Source organism: Desmodus rotundus, chromosome 4, assembly GCF_022682495.2.
Source record: "Desmodus rotundus isolate HL8 chromosome 4, HLdesRot8A.1, whole genome shotgun sequence".
In the NCBI taxonomy this organism is placed as follows: domain Eukaryota; kingdom Metazoa; phylum Chordata; class Mammalia; order Chiroptera; family Phyllostomidae; genus Desmodus; species Desmodus rotundus.
This window is the reverse complement of record NC_071390.1, coordinates 26,879,064-26,896,186: the sequence shown is the minus strand read 5'-3', so window position 1 is coordinate 26,896,186 and position 17,123 is coordinate 26,879,064. Positions and strand designations below refer to the sequence as shown.

The following is a 17,123-nucleotide window of genomic DNA, read 5'->3' as shown; positions in this document are numbered from 1 at the left end:
TCCTGTGCTCCAGGGTTGAGAACCCACCAGATGAGTCCGTTCTTCAGAACACTTTGATGCTCCCTGTATAGAAATTTCCTGTACAGAGTGATTTGCTCAGACATTCAGAAGCATCTTTGGTTTTTATTTGATTTCTGAGGGAAAGTGTAATTGGGATCATTGTCTCTTTTCTGTCTGTCCCTCTCACAGAGGCGAATGCCATCACAAGCCCGCCTAACCTTCTCCCTTCCAGAAGAGCCCATTCTCTGACCACGGCTGGGTCCCCTAGCTTGGCTGCTGGGACACCATCTCCCATCAGGCCAGTGTCCTCCCCTGTGCTGTCTTCAAACAAGAGCCCGTCCAGGTGGGGCCTTAACATGATAAAACAGAAGGACGCTTCACGTCACTCCAGTTGTGTAGCAGGGGGGCTTCTCCCAGTGCTCTCTGCAGAGACTGTCTCAAAGTTTGACTTAACAATTACATTGAGAACTGAAAGACCCCCAATTTTTTAATACTCCTAATTTTCTCTATTTTGCACTCCTATCTTCTCATATTACTACAATTGCTTCTAATTATGTGACACACCAACCCTTCAAAGGTCATTAGCAATAACAAACCTGAGCAGAGATTCTCCAAACTAGCACTGTCCAGTATAGTAGCCCCTAGCCACAGCAGGGAAAGTGGCTATTTAAATTAATAAAATAAAATGCAGTTCCTCAGTCACACTAACCACATTAAAAGTGTCTCATAGCCACAGTGGCTTGTGGCTACTATGCTAAACAGTGCAGCCACAGAATACTTCTATCACTGAAAAAAGTTATTTTGAATGGCACTGCTAAGTGAAGAATAAATTTAAGTTTTAAAGTAAGTTGTTTGACCTTTTGCTAACAGGTGAAATATATTTAACACTTCTCATATATAACATATACATGTGTAGAGAAATGAATGTATTATACAGCAAGTTGGATACGTTTAGATAATTTCAAAGCTAGTATTATAGTAAATTATTTTATAAGGTCCATGCAAATTACAGATTTGAAACAACATCTACCCTCTCAGAAGAAATAATATTAAAGTGAAAACCCTCCAAAGGAGTCAGAATGCCACACCATCTTCTTCAACCCCACACTAAAGTTTCAGAAATGCAGAGATTCCAGACAGATCCAAGATAAAACAGGCACTCCACTTTATCAAACAGCAGGGTGGGAGGACGAAGTGGGTCTGTGCAGACATTGGCTTTGGGAACATTAATTATGCACATACACACTACAGCAAATCATTTTTTAAAGGGAAGCACTCTTTCACACTGTGAATAATGAACATAATAATTTATGCTTTATATACATTGAGAACTCTATACTTGGTGAGATTGGGTCAAGGGTACATGGGAATTCTTTGTGCCCCTCTTGCGACTTTCCTGTAAGTTTAGGTATGTAACACAGTTAAAAGCTACAAATAACTAGAATTCTGTATATTACATTTCAGCCTATACAGTATCCCAGGTAAATAAAATAACCAAGTTCCTGGGATTAAGTAGTCTTCCCTTTATTTCAGTTATTCATGAGCAGGAGAAGGAAGGACAGAGTAATGGAGGAAACTCCTGTTAAAAGAGGTAGAAGTAGAGAAACTAACATGTCAGATGCAAGACCACAGGGCAGGAGAAGAAAAATCAGCCCAAATGCTGTTCTAGGAGAAAGGAAGACTAAGGGAAAAGAGTGGACAAATGGAGTTTCCTAAAGTCAGAGGAAGTGGGTGCCTACAGACAGTGGCTGAACCTGGGACTAGAAGGAAGACAGGGAATCACTTGTTTAAATGCAAATGATAAACCACTTCATGGTGCCTTCTTCCTCTTCCTGAAACTCCATCCTCTGTTTCCCACATCACATAGGGGATCTATAATCTTTTCCTCAAAATAATACAAATCTAGTTTTTTATAATACTCTGAACCTTCAGATGTCAACACAAAATAATTTTCCATGAGTAAACACTATTAGCAGGATTGAGTGTAAACAGGCTATTCATTACAATATTCTCTATACTTTCTTATATATTGAAATATTTCTAAAGTGAAAAATAAAAGACAAAAACAGAAATGAAAGAAAAAGAGAGATCTTGTTGACTGATTTGGTGAACAATCAGGTGAAACATTTCTCATACTGTCCTGTCAGGGAACCAATGTAGAAAGTAAAAAATGTTGTGAAATAACCAGCCTGAATTTTCGATCTAATTGACTGATATTTTTACATTGAATGGATACAGCCTTGGCAGGTGCAAATATAATCCTAGGTAGAGTTGGCTTACTGTCATTCTTAATATTTTTCTTACTCACATTTTTCATTAGGGTTAAAAACCCTTCCCTGTTTTCATCTAAGAAGTGGTTAAAAAAGGAAGAAGAGAAGACACTGATACATTCAAGATATTCTTCTTAAATGTGTTTCTGTAATTCAGAATACAGGGGAAAACATGCATAATTTTCTTCAGGTTATAAATGAGTAATTTGGGGCTCTTTTTTTAACTGACTTTTCTTCAAAGACACTGAACTTACATTTTCCTCCAATTAACCTGTGATTTCAAAGAACTGTTTTGATTAGAAGTATATTAACCTCAACTTCATACCCTTATTAAATAGACTAAACATGAAGTGGTTTCAATGTTTTATCTCTGACATAATATAGATTAATTTTGAGAGAAATGGAAATAGTCTCCACCCTGTGACTTGCAATCCATCTTTCTGGTCCTGTTGCTGACCAGAGAATGGCCATTGTGGCAGAATGACAGAAGTGGCCTCGTTCTGCCCATCAAGGCCTGTCTTTGTTGCAGTGCGTGGAGCAGCAGCAGCTGGCACGGGCGCATCAAAGGAGGAATGAAAGGCTTTCAGAGCTTCATGGTTTCCGACAGTAACATGAGTTTTGTTGAATTTGTTGAGCTGTTCAAATCCTTCAGGTACAGTGCACTTTCTTCTTACCCTTTCTCAGCTCCACATTTTCACAACAGTACTAAAAGGGAGACGTTCTCATTCTTCACCCAGTGTAAGGAGCCGCAAGGACCTGAAGGATCTCTTTGACCTCTACGCCGTGCCCTGCAACCGACTGGGCTCTGAGTCGGCCCCACTCTACACCAACCTGACCATTGACGAAAACACCAGCGGTCTTCAGCCTGACCTAGGTTTGTGTAACAATTTAATCTTTCTCTTTGAGACCTTTCTATCTTAAAAAACAGGATTAGAGAGCCTATCACACAAACCTTTAGCCTGTCCTACGTGGTGTGCTGTTACCTGGGGCACGGCAAAACATGTGGAGAATTTTTTCAAGATGTCATTGGCATTTGAGACCAGGACATTCGTCACTGTGTGGGTCTGTCCATGTATTGCAGGATATTCAACCAACAGAGCCCTCCAGCTATTCTGGCAGCCAAAAACCCTTTCCTGCTCATTTCAAATGTCCAGTGTGTGTGTGGTATGTCCCAGATGAGAGCCACCAGTCTCTTCCCTGCCTACAGGCAGATGGGTGCTCAACCTCAGGTGGGAGTTGTCTACCCTTTAACAATGAGAGTCTTTAGTGGCCTCAGCATCCAGGACGTTTTCCCAGATATGTAAACCAGAATGTCTAGTTCTACCCCACTCGCCACCCCCACCCCCACCAGCACTCCCCATGCATTTTAAAGGCTATTACCTTTCTTTTCTGTTCTTGCTGGAAAATATAAACACAAAAAAGCAAAAATAAAAAAGCTGCTCTCTTTCATGCAGTTGCTTTAATGCTAAGAATATTAACCTTTTCAACTTTAGTTCTCAGATAGGTACACAACTATAGATTAGTCCACCTGTTACACTTTTTAAAAATTTAATAGGAATTTTTAGAGCAGTATTAGATTTATAGAAAAAGAGTGAAGAACACAGAGTTCACATATACTCCCCCCCACAGTTTCCCCTATTATTAATATCTTGCATATTTGTTTCAGGAAACCAATATTGATATATCACTATTAACTGAAGCCCATAGTTTAAATTAGTGTTCGCTGTTTGTGTTGCGCATTCTGTGGGCTTTGACATAAGTATAATGACATGTAGCCACCTTTACAGTATTACACAGAATAGTTTCGCTGTCCTAAAAATCCCACCCACCCTTCTTCTGAACCCCTGGCAACCACTGGGTTTTTTTTTATTACAGTCTTCATAGTTTTGCCTTTTCCAGAATGTCATATACTTAGGATCATACAATATGCAGCCTTTTCAGACAGGCTTTTTTAACTTAGCAATACACATTTAAGGTTTCACTATGTCTTTTCATGGCTCAATAGTTCATTTCCTTTTATAGCTGAATAATATTCCATTGTATGGATTTAGCACCATTTATTCATTAACATATGGAAGGACTTACCGGTTGCTTCCAAGTTTTAGCAATTATAAATAAAGCTGCTGCAAATATTGTGTGTAGGTTTTAATGTACATTCAAGTTTTCACCTCACGTGGGTAAACACCAAGGAACACAATTGCTGGATCATATAATAAGCCTATGTTTAGCTCTGTGGGAAACTGCCAGACTGTCTTCCAAAGTGGCTAGAATTAAAATGAGTGGCCACACCGAAGCTGGTGTCAATGTGGAGCAACCAGAGCCTTGCTGGTGGGAATGTAAGATGGTGCAGCCACTTTGTAAGGGAGTTGGACAGTTTCTTATAAAACTAAACATACTCTTACCATACCATCCGGCAATTGCATTCCTTGGTATTTACTGAAATGAATGAACACTTATGTTCACACAGAAACCTGCACACAAATATTTATAGTTACACTTTTAAAGTACAGAAAAACTGTAATTTTAAAGGTCCATCTTTAGTCTCTGAAAATATAAAAATGTAAGTTATTCTAAAAAACTGAAGTCCAAATTCAGCCTAAAATCCCCAAGTGAATGGACATTTAGTTCCCCTCTAATACCAAAGCTCGTGGGCTTTCAAGTTCATCGATCTGGCTCTCTCTTAGTTTCTTTTATTTATTAATTGATTCCTTTTATATTCCTCTACTCCATGAAGCCAGGAGTAAGCACTGAGTTTGATGGCTTGTTTAGACAGATTAGTGAAGAATTTCTCCAGATTAATAAAGCCACAACACCATTATCTCCCAGATGGACTTTGTGAAAGATGCTGGCTAGTTTGTTCTTGTTCTGTGGATGGTTCTGTTTCAGATTTGTTGACCAGAAATGTCTCGGATTTGGGGTTGTTCATTAAGAATAAACAGCAGCTGTCAGACAGCCAGAGGCAGATCTCTGACGCCATTGCTGCTGCAAGCATCGTGACAAATGGCACTGGGGTCGAGAGCACATCCCTGGGCATATTTGGGGTTGGCATACTTCAGCTCAATGACTTCCTAGTGAATTGCCAAGGAGAACACTGCACTTACGATGAAATCCTCAGCATCATCCAGGTATGTACCTCTTCCTTGTGCACACGTGTGTAAAGCCTGACCATTCTAATTATTTGCTGCTGAATATATGCTCTGTCTATACTTCTTTTCAAAGACTCTTAAGTTTGGGGCAGAAATAGAAGGGTTTTTTTAAATACCACATACATGGGTTCTTATTTAACATATAATTAACATAGGTCCCAAGCCTTCTGTTACTCAGAGACTATGATAAGGAGTCAGTACATGATTCCTTCTTGTTGTTCTAGCACATGCAATAGAATTGGTAGCCTAGGTTTTCAATCTTTTTGATCATTTAACAAATATTTGTCAGCTCCTACTATGGGCCTGGCTCTGCTTTAGGTCCTGGGAATAAAGCAGTAAATAAGATCAAGTTCTGGCCCTCACTGTAGCTTACATCCAAGCGGGTGAGGCAAACGATAAATGAATAAAGATACAGGGAGGGGCAAAAGTTGAGAGTATGTGAAACACAGAGTTTATTCTGGTATTAGTATTTATTACTGTATTGTTTTCCATATGAACAACTGTAAACCTACTTTTGCCCCACCCATATAATGTAACTTCAGGTAATACTGGGTTCTGGAAAATATTGAACGGAGTAAAGGGATGGAGTGGTGCCAGAGGTGACACTTGGGCCCTGAGTGAGTAAGCTATTGAAGGTCTGAGGAAAGAACTTTCCAGACAAGCTCAAAGACAAAGGCAGGAGCTAGCTCGGGGTTTATGAGAAACAATAAAAAAGCTGTGTCATGGGTGCCACAGAAGCCAGAGGAACAAGGGTAGACATGATTTCAGACAGGGAAGCAGGGGCCCAACCATCTAGGCCTTTGGGCCACAGAAGGAGTTTGACTGACGTCCACGAGAAATGGGAAGCTAATGGAAATTTTTGACCAGGGAAGTAATATAACTTGACTGCTGTTTGTAAGAGGTCACTCTAACTCTGCTGAAGAATGAATTGTACAGGGGAAGGAATGGAAGCAGAGAGACTAACAGGAAGCTTTCATAAGTAACCCAGGCAAGATATGGTGCAGGCTGCAACTAGAGTGGGAAGCAGATAGGGGGATGAGACAGTTCACTGTGGCTGCATCACATGCAACAGAATTAGTTTAAGTTTTCAGTCTCCCTTTTCAGTGGATTAGCTCTCCAGTAGTTGGATTTGATCACTGGAAATACTTAAAATGTAAGATTATTATCACATGCTGAGTGCTCACTATAATATTGTTGAGTGCAAGCACTATACGAAGTGTTCTGTGGGAATCATCTCATTTCGCTTCTCACTGACTCTATGGTCGCTGCTATTACCATCCCCCTTTTCCCCTGAATAAACCGATACCAGTTGTTTTTGTATAAATCAGCCTTAATCTTTTCTTTTGCTCTCCTTGTTCTCTTAAATAAATATGCTTCGTATAATAAACTCACTTATAACAAATGTTTTCTTTTGGACTAAAAAACTACATCTTACCACTACTCAACTAAATTAGTTCAAATATTTGGTTTAGGTGTTTCCTGATGAAAACAGAACAGCTTTAAAAAATGATGTGGTGACCTTTATTCCCCCCTCTTAGTTTCCTTTACCTAAATAACACTCTTTTTGTATCCCTTGCAGAAGTTTGAGCCTAGCATTAGTATGTGTCACCAGGGCCTAATGTCATTTGAAGGATTTGCAAGGTAACTTTTAAAATATCTTTTGCCCATTATTTAACAGTATATATTTTTCCCATGCAATCCTAAGAAAATTTGTTTCCTTCTAGGTTTCTGATGGATAAAGATAATTTTGCATCAAAAAATGATGAGTCACAGGAGAACATTAAAGAATTACAGCTGCCCCTGTCCTACTATTACATTGAATCTTCACACAACACCTACCTCACAGGCCATCAGCTCAAAGGAGAATCCTCAGTAGAGCTCTACAGCCAGGTACTGAGAATTCCACTTGGAATGTGGTCATCTTTAAACCTTATTTACATAACCCCCAAAGGCACAAAAACCTGACCCAGACTCCTGTGAAGAACTTATGAACTACTACATGTGAAATGTGAGGAAGTACGATGTGTGGGAAAACAGCTATGTACATACAGTTGTTTTCTTTACTTCTTTTTGTTTTCTTTTTTCCCTGCTATCCATGCTTAACCTTTATTCTGAGCAACCAAAAAAACAGAAGTATTTGTTTGAGACTCATAGCTTTTAGATCCTAGTTAGTCTGACCTACTCCTACTAAAATTAGATTTTCCCATGGGAAAGTGATCTAATCATTTCCCTAAATGCTAAATAAATCAATATATTGTAGTGGGAAAGCATAGTAGAAAATACAACTCTCTATGAAGTTATTCCCAAAGTATTGGTTGTTTTGCTTTGCAATTGGATACACAAGCAATCCATCCCTATGGTAACCAACTTAAGAAAAAAAAGTTTGCACAGACTGTAGGCTCTGTCCCCACATGTAATTCAAGGGGATGCTCTGGGAAGCTCAGTAGGTTCTCTGGACTAGAAAGAAAGCACATCCTTTTGGCCTAAACATCCAACTATCAATGATCTGAATGTCAGTTGCCTCCTTGTTCTATTGTCTGCAAATTCCCAGTGTCTGCTGCCTGTTTTCAGAACTCCTACGAGAGGAAGTAATCAATCAGAAAGCAGCTAGGTTAGGCCCAGGGACTATAAGAGCGTGATGGAGCATGTGGGAGGAGGGGGGAGTTCAAGTGTGAAAATTGCCATTGTATTGTTTACATACGCCCAGCAGACCCGAAGTTCCTTTGTTCTCCAGATTAGTCCAGATAGTCCTCAAAGCATGGGTTCCAAAGTTTATCTGGTATGGAATATGTGCTCTAAACTCTAAAAATCTAAGCAACTTTTATTATGAAATGAAGATGTCTTCAGAATAGTGATTTTCAAAATAGAAGCTCAGTCCAGGGGCCTCAGCTGCTGACACTGAAATGAGCAAGCAGTGGAGCAGGTAGGTCCCACACCTGCCCCTGCTGCAGCTGGAGCATATTGTGCTGTACATATTGGCCCTGCGTTTGCACAGAGAATTCCAAGGTTAAAGAAGTTTGAAATCCATTGTTCTCAGGAGCAAAAAGTTAAGGGGGAGAGAGAGAGAGAGAATCTCTCCCAAGAAAACAAGCAAAGACCAATTAGATTTTATTCCTACTTCACTTCCCTATTTGATTTTTAAAAGCTTTTTTTTAATTCCTTAACATTACAACCCAAGTAGAGATTTCCTCAGCTTTTGAATAAGGCACAGAAACCCCTCAAATAGACTCACAGATGTGATTAAACCTAGTATAGGTCTTACTTTAATTTTATTTCTTACCACTCTCTTCCTCAGCCCTTCTAATTACCTCCTAACATCACTCTATGGGATAGAGCAGAACTAAGAAAAAAAAGCCCTGTTTTCACTGGGAATTTCCAGCTCTGGTTTGCCTTTTCTAGCCATATATGGAGACATTAAGGTGAATGTGCTTCCCAGTGTTGCAGGCGCACCCCAAAGATGGAGCAGCCTTGTCAGTTTTGCTGTTATACCACACAGCAATTTTCAGCCTCAAACAATGTACCTCTAGAAACTCTAGCTGCGGGAAAAAACTGATAGCCTTGGGATTCTAGGCCACAGAGTAGGTTCCAGCTGGGAAGTTTGCTCTCCCAGGAAGATTGAGTACTACTTGATGTGCAATGGGAAGAATCTAGAGGATATTTCATACAGAAATATTAAAATAAAAGGGATTCTACTATCTGAGTTTTGTTGCCAAAACTCTAGTGGCCACTAGCCTTCAATATTGGCATGCTATCACATGGTAGTAATTACGTGGATTCTTAAATCAGTGGCTTGACCCATTTGCAGATATATTCTGCTCTTGGTGCAGGTTACCCATTCAATACCCTTTCAAGACTTTCTTAAAAGATAGTCTACAAATAGATTCTATGGAAGAAGATGTTGCTACAAGCAAACATTACAGAGCTACACCTCACACACATATGTCAGGAACTCTGCTTCCAACTAATGTCCAGGATAGCAAAGAGATATCACCTCGTCTGATTCATTGGTAGTGTTTGCTGAAGCACCTTGCAGAAGAGGTTGTGAGATAACATACCAAAGCTTAGGGAGCCAGTGTGCTGTGATTGATTGCTGATGTCTGCTAAGGGTATGGGAGAGGTGAGTTTATGGATTATTTGCCATCTGTACTCTAGAAGCTGTTCTAGGATTAGACAGCAAGGCAAATCCTTGTTAACTCCTTGCTTATACTCTTCTCACATCAGGACTGTCAAACTCATTTTCACCGGGGGCCATGTCAGCCTCGCAGTTGCCTTCAAAGGGCCGAAATAATTTTAGGACTATATAAATGTAACTACTCCTTAACTGTTAAGGAGTTGAGATTACATTCAGCCCTTTGGAGGCAACCGCGAGGCTGATGTGGCCCCCGGTGAAAATGAGTTTGACACCCCTGTCTTACATGCTCTATGTTCATAGCAAATATATTAGCCAGTGCCAGGATTTGGATCTAAATGGAAAGTTTGATCCCGATTGGCTTTATATAAGTGTTTGGACAGTTATTTAAGGAATCAGTGGCCTCATTTCCTCTGCCCTCTGGCATCACCTCCACTGACAGCTGCCTAGACAGAGCTCCAGCCTGGCTCTCTCATTTCAGCATGTGCCACGTATGTATAGGTCCCTTGAGGGGTGAAAGTTACTGAGACAATGGTCAAATGCTTCTGCTGTCAAATTTTACTTTCCAGTGGTAAGGACTCTTTCCACCTTAATCTGTTCTCTGTCTTCCCCATCCTTGGTTACTTGTGGCCTTTGGCCAAGATGCAGTATTTATTTTAGATCTCATGCCCTTCTCCTTTAGCCCTGAATGTGAACACTGATATATAGAATCATGTGCTGGATTTAATTTGAGGCCTTATCGCCATTTGTTCATCTGGGTTGGATTTCTTCCTTGATCACACAGGTCCTCCTGCAAGGCTGTAGGAGTGTAGAGTTGGACTGCTGGGATGGAGATGATGGGATGCCCATCATTTATCATGGACACACACTGACCACCAAGATCCCCTTCAAGGTAATGCTTCGTAACTTAGTTTAAACCAACTCATAAACAGTCATTGTCTTCATTTGTCATTTAAATCAGTGACTCTACCAGATGATACCTTAGGTCAGGGGTTCTTGTCCTTGCTCTAAAGACCCCACAAAATTGTTTACAGTATTGTGTAAGATTCACACATGGTCACTTTTCTGGGAGTTGACCTAGAATTCTTACTAGATTCTCATTCAACCAAAATTTAATTTCATTGCCTTAAATAGTTTTCACATAGTAACACTATTGTTGTAATGTTTGCATCATATGATGATATATATAAAATTCAGGTGCTGTTCCTTTGCTCTGTGAATTAAAGGTCATTTGTCCTGGTGTCCTGCTAACAGAGGACAACATCATGTATTAAGAGATGATTCAAGTGGGGAGAGGGGTTTTCAGGAACTACTATAAAGGACACATGGACAAAACCAAGGGGGAGGGTAGAGGTGGAAGAGAGAGGTGGGTTTGGCTGGGGTGGAGTGGAGGGGTGGGGAGAAAATGCAGGCAACTGTAATTGAACAACAATAAAAAAATGTTTAATTTAAAAATATATATATAGAAAACACCTGGGCTTCTGATGAGATTATTGAGTTGTTGAATAAATCACCCTGGATCATTAAAAAAAAAGAGAGAGAGAGATGATTCAATAATTAACATCATAAAGTAATGAGAATTGGTTCCACTTGGGGAGTTAGTCACCCAGGAAGACTGGTCTCATTGGATCATTATTTCAAATTCTAAGTAGTTTATTAGTTCATTGTGTAATTACCATCCTCATTCAGAGGGTCTTTGGCTGTGTAATATCCTTTTTCTCTGAACTTTGGCTTGCCTAGGAAAGAATATTGTTATTTCTTAAGCCAGGCAGGGAAAGACAAATACCATTTGATCTCACCTGTAAGTGGAACCTAATGAACAAAACAAACAAGCAAGCAAAATATAACCAGAGATATTGAAATAAAGAACAAACTGACAGTAACCAGAGAGGAGATGGGAGGGGACAATGGGGGGGAAGGGGAGAAGGGTTGTCAAGGAGCATGTATAAAGGACACCTGGACAAAACCAAAGGGGGTTAGGATTGAGGGTGGGAGGTGGGGATGGCTGGGGCAGGAAGTGGTGAGGGGAAAATGGAGACAACTGTACTTGAACAACAATAAAAAAAATGTGAAAAAAAAGAATATTGTCATTTCTGTCATACTTGGAGATGATGACTAGAACACATTTTCTTTAATTCATTTTCCTGTTCAGCCCTCTTCAAACTCGTGCTTTACACCAAGGAGACGAGGAGTTGATAATCATGTTTCCACACACACGTAAATAAATATATGTGGTCTATGGCCATTGTTGCCCCAAATAGATTATAAACTCCTTGAGAGCAGGAAAGTATTTCATGCCTACTATTTTTGATGCTGTAACTTAAACAGTGTATTTTATCTACAGTATATACAATATACATATATTAATTTGTTAAATTCACCATGCTGATAACTTCCTTATATCAGGTGAACAAAACTCAATATGATCAGTTTAATGGCTTTATGGAAAATAGCCTTATCCTCTTGCTTAATTTGAAAATACAAAAACCACTTTGGCCAGAGTCTTCTGAAAACAATAATTTAGATGCTTTCTGAAGCTGTAAGCACCTTGCCTTCTGACATCCTGGACAGATATCTAATGAAATATCTAATAAAACAGGCTCTGATCAGCTGTTTTATCTCTCGTAGGAAGTGGTTGAAGCCATTGATCGTAGTGCCTTCATCAACTCTGACCTGCCAATCATCATATCGATTGAGAACCACTGTTCATTGCCTCAGCAACGAAAAATGGCAGAAATTTTCAAGGTAAGAGGCAGGACGATATCTTGGCCTTTGTCTTGCCATTACTGTTGAGTTCTATGTGGATCTTCCATGGACCACACCACAGCTGGACCTCAGCTGTGAAGCATGTATAGTTTAGGGTCTCTCAGACCTGAGAAATGGGGGTGCCCTGGAAGCTTGGGCTTTCCAGGACAGTCCATCTTTTCAGCTGGAATAATAGAAGCATTGTTCTGAGGTCTCCTTCAGAGATAAGGAGAGGCTAACTCTCCACTGCTTCTGGAACCACAGCACAGGGGTGCCAGGATGTTCCCTGTCTGCTGTTTGTAGAAAAGCCGATAATACCTCAGGGCAAATAAGTCTAATGGTCTCGTGGCCCACACCACGGACACACAATGTGGCAAAGAGCTCAGACTGGCCGCACCAGTTGCTATGTTAACACTCAGCCCTTCTTCCTATACAAGGAAACTATAATGCAGATTCAGGAGCACATATTTCATTAGACTTTCCCCTTCCTCCACTGGCAGAGGCATTTGTGGAAACAAGTCTCTCAGTGGGAGGGAGGGACACAGCCTGCAGGAAATGTTCTCAAACACTAATGCCAATAAAACTAATCAGCCTTTCTTAATGTCTTCCCTTTGCCATCATTTAGAAGAATGGTCTCTAAGCTTTTTTGATGATACACTCCTAACAGTAAAACACTAAAACATGTATTCCTATTGTGTATTTGACTTATTTCTAAATTACTTACATATCCAACTTATTAACATATTTTATATATTATTTAAAACATGCAAAAGTAGAATATAAAAGGGAATAACAGGAAAGGTAAGCTAAAAATAACTTTTAAATACTGTTACTTATCAATGGTAGAAAAACCTTTGGCTTTCATAAAAAAATTTAAAGTGAATTTATTATTTATTGTCTAAAGTTTTGACGTGATTGAATATGCTTCATTATTCCTGAAATTTCAAATCTCCTGCATCAGGAGATTTCTCTGTCCCTCGGGGAGCTTCATGAACGGCTCCTGACACACAGACTGAGTCTGCCTCACAGACTGAGCGAGGGAGCCATTTTCAATCCCTACATGGAACATTAATAAGCTTCCACTTTTGTTCTTTTTTAATTAAGAGTAACTAAAAATAGAAATTGCCCATTTCCTCCCCTCACCCCAGTGGATCATCCTGGGCCTGCCCCTGCTGCCCACCTCCTAGAAGGACACACATTCCGCTTTGGAGTCCAAGCATCAAAGTCCTTGTGAGATGCTGTGTGTGACTCTCTTTACCAGCTGGTGAACTCCCCCCACTACCTTTCAGTTGTGTACCTGCTCCACACTTACTTCAAGTTTTCTATCCTTTTGACTTCTTGCCCACACCTGGAATGGGCCATATTCTACCAACCACAGCTTCTAAATGAGTCTCTGTTTTCTTTACTACACCAGACCACAGAGCATCATTCTCCTAAAGAGTCAGAGCTGGCCCCATCCAGAGAATGGCCTAGACCTCCCCTCCTTCTATCCTCCTCCTTTCCTCCCAGTAAGAAACCATTGGGAGGAGAGGGGGGATACCTTTTTTCCTACTTCTTCTTCCTAGGACTTTAAAAACAAGTCACTGGACTAAAATAATTGAAATTTAGATAAAAGGCATTGATTCTGTGTTTTCTTTATTCTTTTTAGACTGTGTTTGGAGAAAAACTGGTAGCTAAATTCTTATTTGAGAGTGATTTCTCAGATGATCCAATGCTTCCTTCACCTGACCAACTTAGAAGGAAGGTGCTTCTTAAAAATAAGAAGCTAAAAGCTCATCAGACACCAGTGGATATCTTAAAGCAAAAGGTACTCTTCTCTTGTTAAAGAGGTTATTGGTATGCTGTGGGTCCAGAACAAAGAAATTAATGTCATTCTAAGCTTTCAGATGACCTGCTGGAAAACCAGAGTTTGAAGATTGAGTTTCCTTGAATGATTTATTTAATATTTGACTTTCCATTTTATAGACCAATAAGTATTCTCATCCCATTCACCTAAAATTTTGTTGTGTGAAATTGAGCTCCCGTGTAGAATGTACTTGTTATTAAGTTTATTCCTAGTGGGACAATGTCTGACTCTTGTCTCTGGACCTGGGCTTCATGGCTGTCAGTCCCACGGTGGCTGCCATAATTCCCAGTAGGGAGAGCCTCCTTTTGGGAGACTACCTGAACCTGGGACTGTGATCCTGAGGTCAGAGTGGAATCCTACTAGCAGTAGCCCTGTGGTCCCAGGATGACAGTTGACACAGGGTATCACTGTGGCTTGTGGACTCCGAGGAACTCACATGCCTGCCTCACCCATGGAGATCTGTACCCCAAGCACCACAAACCCACCTGTGTAGGAAGGCCCTCAGCCCAAAGATCCCTGAAAAAGTTTAGTCCAAGACCACTGAGTCCATATGCCAGGTTGCATTTATTTTTCCCACAGAAGGACAGCTGCCAAAACCCTTTGTCCTATTTAGGAGGGCACTGTTGGCCCTAAAACACCACTTTTGAAACTTAGAGCAGCCACAAGTTGCTACACCAACCTCAGCGCCCTGCGGGAGTGGAATGACGCAGCTCCAGCAGCACAGACAATCCAGAGCTAAAACTAGACTGTGCCTATGGGTGTAATTTCCTTCTGTGCCATCATCTCCAAGTCTCCAGGCCCTACTGCAGTCCCATTTTAGTGGTTTCCAGAGAACAGAATTCAGCAGAAGGAGTCTTTTAAAATTATGAGCCCAACAAATTTGGAACCTTTGTCCTAAGTCATTAATAAAAATGTCAAGTTGAACTGAGTCAAGTGTCCACTGTGACCTAGTTGAGTAGTCAATTTGAAGCAATTCTGAAAAGCTCTAATTTGTACAGATCATATGTGTAGCATGATATCAGAGAAAGAGCACTAGGCAGGGAGCTGAGATACGAGGTGCTAGCCGCTGGCTCTTTCAGAAACTCACCATGTGACCATGGACCAATCAATCTCTCTGGCCTATGTTTCTTTATCTATAAAATGAGAATGTTATGGTAGCTAGCCTCAAAGGACTCTCCTGACACTAAAATCTCACAAAATTTCTGTCCAGATGAATCACAAGACCCCTGTCAGAATGCAGACTGCTCTGTAAACATTTGCTAACCCACTTTGCAGCCTCCATTTCCAGTGTTTCTTGCCATTCTAGAACATTAATGCTTCTCCGAGGGGCCCCTTAGAGCATGCTGTTATCTGCTGTTCTAAAAATACTAGGACATTCTCACATTGTCCAACTCACCCACAATGAGACCAGGTGGACCAATGTCCAGGCTGACTTAGGGGCTTATGTTATATCACCTGGTAAACACAGTGATTCACCAAAAGCCCAATTGCTTCCCTCTGGGTGGGGGAGGAAGGTGAGGCCAGAGGTTCAATCATCTTGAGACGCACCCTTCTGAGCAGAAAAGCAGATGTTCACAGAAAGGACCCCAGCAGATCCAGCCCAGCCAATCCCTACTGATCAGGTTTCCCTGGCTAGAGCAGGTCAGGATTATCATGGATCCTCTAGATTTATGGTCATCTTTTTTTTTTTTTCTCAAGTATCCCTTAAAAGAATTTTTAAGACTATGTACCTCTCTCATACACTTTCCCCCTCATACATTTATAAGGTGACATTGAAAATTGTACCACAACTGTAGTTATAAAGAATATATGTTCAGACATATTATTTGTTACACATAAATTATATACAAATATAATGTATAAAAACAGTCCTCATTGTCAAGTAAATGAGCCCAATTAGCCAGACTTATGTTTGGTCAGAAAAAAGTCTTACTTTATTTTTTTTAATTCAGGTAAGTATTGTATTATCATTCCTGTGATGATATCTCACTTTTGAATTTTAATTCTATGGTGGATAGATGGATGGACAGACAGACTAAAGCAGGAAGGGAAGGGAAAAAAGATAGATAGATGGATAGATAGACAGACTGACAGACACACAGATAAGACATGGAGGCTTGAATGTGTTTGGGACCTGGATGAAATAAGATACTCCTCTCTCTGAGTTTCTCAAGACTCTTTCAGGAACTCCACATTCTCAACTGTCACCTTATCTCAAGCATCATAGTAAGGTTGTTGATTGATAAGTGAGAGCTATATTTTCTTTGGTAAAGTAGGAGAAGAGCAATTATGAAAAGAAGATGGGAAGGGAGAACTAGCCAACCATAAACTTGTTCTTAGGCAAGCATGTTTTTAAGAATACACATAGCACTGGCTTGGGAACCAAAGTGTCGCTGGTTCGATTCCCAGTCAGGGCACCTGCCTGGGTTGTGGCCGGGTCCCCAGCAGGGGATGTGTAAGACACAACCACACATTGATGTTTCTCTCCCTCTCTCTCTCCCTCCCTTCCCCTCTGTCTAAAAATAAATAAATAAAATCTTTTTTTTAAAAAAAGAATACACATAGATGTTGAAAATCTTGAATCTAGAAATTGTTTTTTAAGTGTACGTACCTGCATATCCCTGGAAGTCTTTGTATACCCTAGAGGTACATGTTACCTTGTTTGAAGATTACACACAGCTCTAGGCCACAAGTTACTAATCAGCCACCTTCAGGGGCCAATGAAGAACCAAGAAAATATGAGGAGCCAGGTGCATAGTATATATGACAGTTGGAAGTGGTGAGGACAGGAGTGGGTCATGCACGCCCTTGTAAATGAGCAGCTCTAATTACAGTCTTTTTAAAACACTGCACCAGCCAAACATATCTAGTCCAGAGGTGAAGTTGGCCCTGAGGGCCAGAAGTTTGAGACTTCTGCTAGGTCTCCATTTGTTCAGATATTCACTCAGAACTGCTTCAGAAGGCCTGGGATTTGCTCGGGTTCCAGA

The 17,123-nt window shown here is 40.5% G+C and overlaps 1 protein-coding gene across 9 annotated transcripts in view; it reads left to right on the top strand.

Annotated features, from left to right (window-relative positions):
* The window catches only part of PLCE1 (phospholipase C epsilon 1), a 332,067-nt gene that overhangs the window by 265,685 nt on the left and 49,259 nt on the right, over positions 1 to 17,123 (top strand). For 7 of the 9 annotated variants that reach the window (XM_045197747.2, XM_053922228.1, XM_045197745.3 and 4 more), the window contains 9 exons: positions 190 to 343; positions 2,800 to 2,922; positions 3,008 to 3,144; positions 5,157 to 5,395; positions 6,996 to 7,057; positions 7,141 to 7,306; positions 10,330 to 10,437; positions 12,174 to 12,290; positions 13,939 to 14,097. In XM_045197747.2, coding sequence (XP_045053682.2) covers positions 190 to 343; positions 2,800 to 2,922; positions 3,008 to 3,144; positions 5,157 to 5,395; positions 6,996 to 7,057; positions 7,141 to 7,306; positions 10,330 to 10,437; positions 12,174 to 12,290; positions 13,939 to 14,097 — 1,265 coding nt within the window. The remainder of the gene's footprint in view (positions 1 to 189; positions 344 to 2,799; positions 2,923 to 3,007; positions 3,145 to 5,156; positions 5,396 to 6,995; positions 7,058 to 7,140; positions 7,307 to 10,329; positions 10,438 to 12,173; positions 12,291 to 13,938; positions 14,098 to 17,123) is intronic. The other 2 variants (XM_071221217.1, XM_045197748.2) reach the window with 1 other exon arrangement.